Below are 7,958 nucleotides of genomic sequence, written 5' to 3' on the forward strand. Positions count from 1 at the left end.
CTTCCCCAAATGCTACATTATAATCTGGAGACCAGATCTAAACACTAAGGAACATCTCATGATAAAAGTAGAGAAATGACTGTGATATTGTTTCTTAGGCTCGTAGCATTTAATTTTTTAATTGCAATTGTTGGGCTTTTTTATTCTTCCTTTGCATCAATGTGACAATTAAGGTTATTTAAAACAGAAGGAAATAAACAGATAAAGAATGTAAGTCTAATGAAATTATTTCCACATTATCATCAAACAGTAAAATAAACAATAATTAAAATTGTCATGCATCCAGGGATGAACAAGCTAAGAAATAATATTAAATAATATTAAATAATATATTAAGTAAAGACAGGTGAATAGAAAAGTCTCCCCAAAGACAGGGGAAAGGAATCTTTTGCCTGAGGTGTCTTGAATATGAAATTCTAAATCTGTGTGAACATGGTCATTTTCTCTATGGCTTTTTCTTGAAAGTAGGTGTGAGCAGTGGAGCTGGGTGTCAAGATCATGCAGATGATCCCACTTTCAACACTCTGGATATCTAGACCAGACATTTCTGGAGGTGTTAGGTGACTTCATAGATCATATGGGATCTCAGAGTTCCATGACTCTGTGTTCAGTCATAACCATCCTAATATCCTTTCTGGACATTTCCAAAAACTAGTGATCCTGCTGCAAAACAGCACCTGAAAGGCTCAACATCCTCTGTGAAGACTTGATCCAGATAAGGAAATGGAAAACAGCCATGAATCATATTGGTCTCCTATCCAAACAAGCCATATGATCCCTTTGTATCCCAAATGTGAAGCTTTCAGCACTCACCTATGTGAATGGGAAAATCATCTAAGATAGAAAATGGCAGGAGAGCATCCCTGAGGCTTCACTGTCTAGACTCGACCAGGGAAATGCAGGAAGAGTGCACCTTCTCTGGAAGCTGCCTAGAGACCGTCTTTGCCACACCCAATCATAGGGAAAGGATGGGAGCTAAATCCAAAACAGAGAAGGAAGGAAATCCGGAAGTCCAATTGTGGAATTCCTTTTGGGAAAAGTGTATTTTCTAAAACTAGCTGATAACCCCACTTTGTTTGGAACTATAAAATTATTTATCAATGGAAAGATAATTTAATCAAGAATGTAATGCAATAACTTTTATGAAGGATTTTCTATTACTGTAGAATAGTAGTTATAAAGAAGAAAAGTGAAACACATAGAAAAAACGAGATATACAAAAATTATCACCATGTCAGTTAATACTTAGTTGGGTAACCTTTAGCATGTGCACCTTATAGTGTCTTCCCATGGAGTGAACTAAGTATTTTAGTTCTGCAGCTCTTATAATGTGAAACCAAGATTGAATGATTTCTTCTATTAACTGGGTTTTATTGTTGGGTCATTCTGACTAACAAGTTACTTTAGTCGGCTCCATAGATTTTCAATTGGGTTAAGGTCTGGGCTATTCCCAGGCCATTCCAGCAGTGGAATATGATTATCTTGAAACTCAAAAAAAAAAGAAAAAAAGTGGTGTTATTAGCCATCAGACCTCAAAAATACACTTTTCCCAAAGGGTTTCCACAATTTTGGCCACTACTGTATACTGTATATAAGAAAGGAGAAAGGAGAAAAGGAACAATCCTCCTCTCTGTCATCTTAATCATAGCTGGAACCGTATTTGTAATAAAACTTCTCTGTGTATTCTGATATTTTATGGAAGACTTCTCTTTGTGTTGATTTTTACGTTTGCTTTTTAATCAGTTCCAAGAGCAGGGTCACAGTTCTCAGACATTCCAATGGCCTAAGGATAAAGAGTGAAATCCATACACAGGGATCACATTTGACCATTAAATGTCATTTCCAGCAAAGAGGGAACCCACAGTCTCTTCTATCAACTAAATATAAATTTGGTATAAAATGGTTTATCGTGAATATCTACTGATTAATTGTTCTGTCAGGAAATTTCTCCTTAGTTCTAGGTTGCTTCTCTCCTTGATTTGTTTCCATCCATTGTCTCTTGTCTTGTCTTCTGGTGCTATGGAAAATAGGTTGACCCCCTCTTCAAAACTCCAATATCACCCTCACAGATATTGCTGGTGATATCACTCAGATTTCCTTTAGTCTGGACTCTGTGTGAACAGAATGTGTAGTACTGACTGTCAGAAAATTTCTCCTTAATTCTAGGTTATTTCTCTCCTTGATTAATTTCCATTCATTGCTTCTTATCCTGCCCTCAGGTGCTTTGGAGAATATCCTGATCTCTCTTTATTGTAGCAACCCCTGAGATATTGGGACACTGTTATGATGTCACCCCTAGTCCTTCTTTTCATTAAACTAGATATACCCAGTTCCAGCAACCATTCTTTATATGTTTTAGCCTCCAATCCCCTAATCATCTTTGTTGCTCTTCTCTGCACTCTTTCTAGAGTCTCAACATCTTTTTTACATCATGGCAACCAAAACTGGATGCGCTATTCCAAGGTAAGGCCACACTTCTCCAAAAGTTGCTGCAGCCAACTGTCACTGATCGGAATCTTGACTCTGTTGCTAGGCAACTAACCTAACGGAATCTCCCTTCTGCTCTCCTTCTTCCTGGGCCATGATACATCAATACTTCAAGAGCCAAAATAAACAGCAAAGAGGACAAAGAAAAACCTTGACTTGTCCCCTTCTGGATATCGCATGGTTTAGTTAGAACACCATTAACCGTAATTTCAACCTCTGACACTAAATTTGTTGAATAAAATTCTCAGCAAGGCTCATATCTTCCAGAACTTTAAGCAAAAAAAGATCAATGCAAATGATCAAAGGAATTCTCTGCAACTAAGATCTATGTGGCTTGTTTTTTGTTATGTCGTTGTAAAAGTACTATGACATCCAACACAGTTCTCACATTGTTATCTTTTGTCATTTAAGTAAAAACCCACATTGATCTTTCTGAATAAACTCTTGGAAAATGTTTTTAATCTATCAGCCTTCATAGGTGAATGGTGATTATAAACATGCAATCGGCATCTCCCTGGAGGCGACTCTCTAAGATTCTGAGGAAGATGCATCCTGAGGGTCCCTCATGGCCCTCCAGACCCTCCAGCCAACTCTCCCCAGCAGCCACTGCTCCCACTTGCACCAAAGGCTCCACTCATCATGGCAGCCATTTTTAGGTGGGGGGGAACTCTTTTAGGACTTCAGCCTCCCCTCCGTCTGCATTTCTGGGAGTTTTTGTCTCTTTATCATCAGTAAAAAAAACTTTTAACTTTATCCTTATTTGATACCTTCCTTCCCCCCCCCCTCCATCTTTTTTTTAATTCAAACCACTTCTCTATGAGGCTGATTGGTGGCTGAGTTTCCAGGCAACCATTGTGTCTTCCCTCCTGTTTGATTGGCTGCTGCTGGGTTGCCATGACGATGAGGCAGGCCAGGAAAAGAGGCAGCCACTAGAAAGAGAGAAAGAGGCGGGTCTCTTGCCTTCCCTTAGAACTGGATGAGTTGAAGGGGAAAATCTTCTCTCTTTTAGGAAACTCTGCTCAGATGCAGCCCAAAATCAGAAGGAGAGTAGGGAAAATAAAATAAAATAATGTTTAAAAACTATTTTAAAACCTAATGAAAAATTCAAGACTTTGACAGAAGGAAAATAAAAAACAGAAACTAAAAATAGATAAAAAAAGTAGGAAGATAACAATGAAAATGGACAATGGATGACTCCCAAGTGCCATCAGTGAAGAAAAAGAAGAATGAATTGTCTGCTGATCTTTGATTAGGTAATGGGAGATGGAAAAGCTGGAAACCTTTTTTCCTCACACTTGGTTTGGGCAGAAATACGGGCCTACAATTTCAAAACTGCAGATTTCAGGCAAAAGATCCTGTATCAACTGAATCCATGGTCCTGAGAATTAATGAAGCCTCTCTGGTGTGTTTGGCCACTTTATATACCGTGTTTCCCCGAAAATGTGCTCAAAAAGCCCGATTAGGCTTATTATCAGGGGATGTCTTATTTTGGGGAAAACAGGGTATATATTGTGAATGGGAAAATAGTCCAAGATAGAAAGTGGCAGGAGGGCATCCCTGAGTCTTCACTGTCTAGGGAGCTGCAGTAAGAGTGCACCTTCTCTGGAAGATATAGATATATACATCTCTCTCTCCCCCTCTCTCCCTTCCTCCTTCCCATTTGGGGACAAGAGGATCATATTTTTGTATGTATAAGATTCATGGTCATTTCCTTATGTGGATCAAGTCTTCACAGAGGGTGTTAAGCCTTCCAGGTGCTGTTTTGCAGCTGGGTCACTACATTTTGGACATGTCCAGAAATGATGTTAGGATAGTTATGATTCAACATAACTAGAAGAGAAGAGTCTCAGTGGTGCAGTGGACTAAAGTGCTGTTAAGTGCTAGTACTTAGCTGCCAGCTGCCTGCAATTAATGCAAATTCGAATCTCACCAGGCTCAAGGTTGACGCAGCCTTCCATCCTTTCGAGGTAGGTAAATTGAGGACCCAGATTGTGGGGGCAATAAGCCAACTTTGTATAGAACAACACTGCTTTGGCGGGGGGGGGCAAAAACCCTAATAAGCAGGTATATACAAAAAAAAAAATGCAGGCTATTGCTATAATGCATTGTAAACTGCCCTGAGTCTACGGAGAAGGGCGGCATATAAATTAGACTAATAAATAATAAATAAATAAATAAACATAGAGTCATGGAACTCTGAGATTCCCATAAGATCTGTGATGTCACCTCCAGAAGTAACTTGTGTAGATCTCCAGAGTGTTGCAAGTGGGGATCATCTGGATGATATTAACACCCAGCTCCACTGTTCACACCTACTTTCAAGAAAAAGTCACAGAGGGAGAAAGTGACTGTGTTCAAACGGATTTAGAATTTAGAGTGTTATTTCTGAGCTTGTTCATTACTGGATGTATGACAATTTCAATTATTAATTGGTTTATTTTACTAATTGATGGTTATGTTGGAATTTAATTTCATTAATCTTATACTCTTCATCTGTTTATTTCCTTCAGTTTTAAATAACCTTAATTGTCACATTGATTCAAAAAAAGAATACAACACACCAATAACTGCAATGAAAAAATTAAATGTTATGAGCCTAAGAAACAATTTCACTGTCATTTCTCTACTTTTATCATTAGATATTCCTTAGTGTTTAGATCTGGCCTCAGGATAATAATGAAGCACTTTGGGAAGAAGATGCAACCCAGCAGTCCAGCACTGGAGGCCAAGATGGAGAAGACCTGAACAATCACCATGGACTTTCCTTTGGTGCTCAGGTAAGTGGGCACAAAGGAGACCCAGACACTGCAGAAGACCAGCATGCTGAAGGTGATCAGCTTGGCTTCATTGAAGGCCCCAGGCAGATTCCTAGCCAGGAAAGCTACAGTGAAGCAAATGACAGCTAGGAAACACATATAGCCAAGGACAACATAAAACATGGTGACAGAGCCTTCATTGCATTGCAGGATGATCACTCCAGGCTGTGAGTTTAAGTCAGAGTCAGGGAATGGAGGAGAAATTGCCAGCCATAAGGCACAAATGAAAATTTGTCCAGCAGAACCAGAAAGGATGATGGAATTCGCCAAGCTCTTCCCCAACCATCTTCTCACTTTGTTCCCTGGTTTTGAGGCTAAGAATGCCAGCACCACCGTGATTGTCTTGGCCAACACAGATGACACAGCTATTGAGAAGACAATGCTGAACACAGTTTGTCGGAGAAGACAGGTGGCTTTCCTTGGTCGTCCAATGAAGAAAAAGGAGGACAAGAAGCAAAGCAAGAGGGAGACCAGGAGGATGTAGGAGAGGTCCCGGTTGTTGGCTTTGACAATGGGAGTTTCTAAGTATTTAATGAATATGATTAAAATGGATCCTGTGGATAGGAACAAGAGTAGGGCAATGGACACCAGGATGATGCCCAGATGTTCTTCATAGGAGAGGAAGGTTATTCTTTTTGGGATACATTGGACTCTGCTCTCGGTTGGATATTGATCATCTGGGCACTTGGTGCATTTTTCAGTATCTGAGAAAACAAAAAAGCAATATTTCTTTTATATCTCTTTTCACCTTTCAAGAAAGATCTTCTCTGGATGGCAGATGATACCAACCAACCATGGCAGGTGCCAATTTTGAAAAAAAAACAACAGGGGCAGGTTGACAATACTAACTGTGACTGTGGGATCATCCCAAAAACTTTATATCATGTTATGATGGAATCGGGATGCGGTGGCTCAGTGGCTTGTCGATCAAAAGGTTGGCAGTTCAGCGGTTCAAATCCCTAGTGCCGCGTAACATGGTGAGTATCCTTTCCTTGTCCCATCTTCTGCCAACCTAGCAGTTCGAAAGTACATTAAAAATGCAAGTAGAAATATAGGGACCACCTTTGGTGTGAAGGTAACAGAGTTCCGTGTGCCTTTGGCATTTAATCATGTTGGCCACATGACCATGGAGATGTCTCCAGACAGTGCTGGCTCTTCGGCTTTGAAACGGAGATGAGCACTGCCCCCTAGAGTTGGGAACGACTAGCAGATTTAATTTAATTTCATTCATAATTGTACCCATCATTCCTATTATGCATTTTTAAAAATAATTTACTGTTCTGATGTTTTATATTTTGATGCACATTTTATATCTTGTTTCTGCTAACTTTATGTATTAATGCTGTATTCTGCTACACCGTATGAAGTAAATACAATAGCTTAGTTGGTTCTCTTTTTTCCCTGATTTCTGTTTAGATTGGTTTCCTTTTAATACCAATAGTTAATAGTCCTTATTAGAACCACAGCTATATCCCTTTTTTTGTTGCTGTTGTATTTCATTATTTAATATCCCAGAAAATTGGAAAGATAAGACGAAGAGGGAAGATTCAGTCACAATCCAACCAAGGAAGCCATGATGGTGGCAATGCTGAATCTGGGAATGTTGAACTGGCCTATAAACCATATTTGTGTTTTACCTCTTAATCCATAATATGGAAAATTAAAGCAGTAAAAATAAAAAAGGCAAATTTTACCCCTACTAATGGTAAATTTAATTTACATCCCTTCTTTCACACAAAACTGCTCCAGGTCTTTTATGGTGAGTCTTTTGTATATATTTCTCTTGTCCCTTGAACCCAAATCCTCTCCCTCCGTGGTCCCCTGAATTACTTCTTCCTGCTTATGTGGTTCCATGACCTTGATAAAGATTGATTGATTGATTGATTGATCGATCGATTGATTTATGTACAATATTTAAGGTAAGTCACAGTAGCAGTCCAACCAAGGAAAACAAGGAAACCATGGTTATGCTAAATCTGGGAATGCTAAACTGGGCTATAAACAATATTTGGGTTTTACCTCTTAATCCATAATATGGAAAAATAAAGCACTAAAAATAAAAGAGGCAGATTTTACCCCTAATAATGGTAAATGTAATTTATGTCCTTTCTTCCACATCGTTTATGGAAAGTCTTCTGTGTGGATTTCCCTCGTCTCTCCATGGTTATCTGAATTAGATCTTTCTGCTTTTCTGGTTACATGACCTTAATAAAGATTGACTGATTAATTAATTGATTGATTTATATATCTTTTGGCCTGTAATACAAACTGGGTTTGGGTGAGCAAAAGAAATTGATCTGAAACCATTTCTCAATTTCAAAGAATGCAGATGTTCGTAAGAGCAGTAAACATGGGAGGACAGCTCCAAACTGGCAAGCAAAGAGAAATGTCCTCGGATGCAAATAATCTTGCAGAATCCACCATGTTCTTCTATCTCTTCCTACCTTGTCCCTCCAAATCTTTTTCTTATTCTTCCCCTTAGGGAAGAAATCGGGCACCATGAAAATTGAGAACCACAAAATTGTTAACTTTAGATGTCTCTTTTAAAATGCACATTGATCAAAACGCTCTGGATGAATCTAGTAGCCTTTTCTTTGGTGTCACTCACCTTCCTGAGTGGAGATGGTCCCTTCTGGACAAGGAATACAGTCATAG

At 39.0% G+C, this 7,958-nt stretch overlaps 1 protein-coding gene across 1 annotated transcript; it reads right to left on the reverse strand.

Annotated features, from left to right (window-relative positions):
* Positions 1 to 5,055: 5,055 nt before the first annotated feature.
* Positions 5,056 to 7,421, reverse strand: LOC148115935 (vomeronasal type-2 receptor 26-like). The gene is made up of 2 exons (XM_087885305.1): positions 7,380 to 7,421; positions 5,056 to 6,032 (listed from the first exon to the last, which is right to left on the reverse strand). The coding sequence occupies exons 1-2, from the start codon at positions 7,419 to 7,421 to the stop codon at positions 5,103 to 5,105; spliced, it is 972 nt and encodes a 323-aa protein (XP_087741431.1). The 3' UTR covers positions 5,056 to 5,102.
* Positions 7,422 to 7,958: the final 537 nt, after the last annotated feature.

The sequence above is a fragment of the Pantherophis guttatus genome, chromosome 2, assembly GCF_059756535.1.
Source record: "Pantherophis guttatus breed Tessera chromosome 2, ASM5975653v1, whole genome shotgun sequence".
Lineage (NCBI taxonomy): Eukaryota > Metazoa > Chordata > Lepidosauria > Squamata > Colubridae > Pantherophis > Pantherophis guttatus.

Bases quoted from the DNA above. Each gene is read 5' to 3' on its own strand.
- LOC148115935 (XM_087885305.1), bottom strand. From the start codon at position 7,421: ATGTGGAAGAAAGGACATAAATTACATTTACCATTATTAGGG. The intron at 6,033-7,379 runs GTAAAATCTGCC...GAGATATAAAAG, and splicing joins TACATTTACCATTATTAGGG to AAATATTGCTTTTTTGTTTT.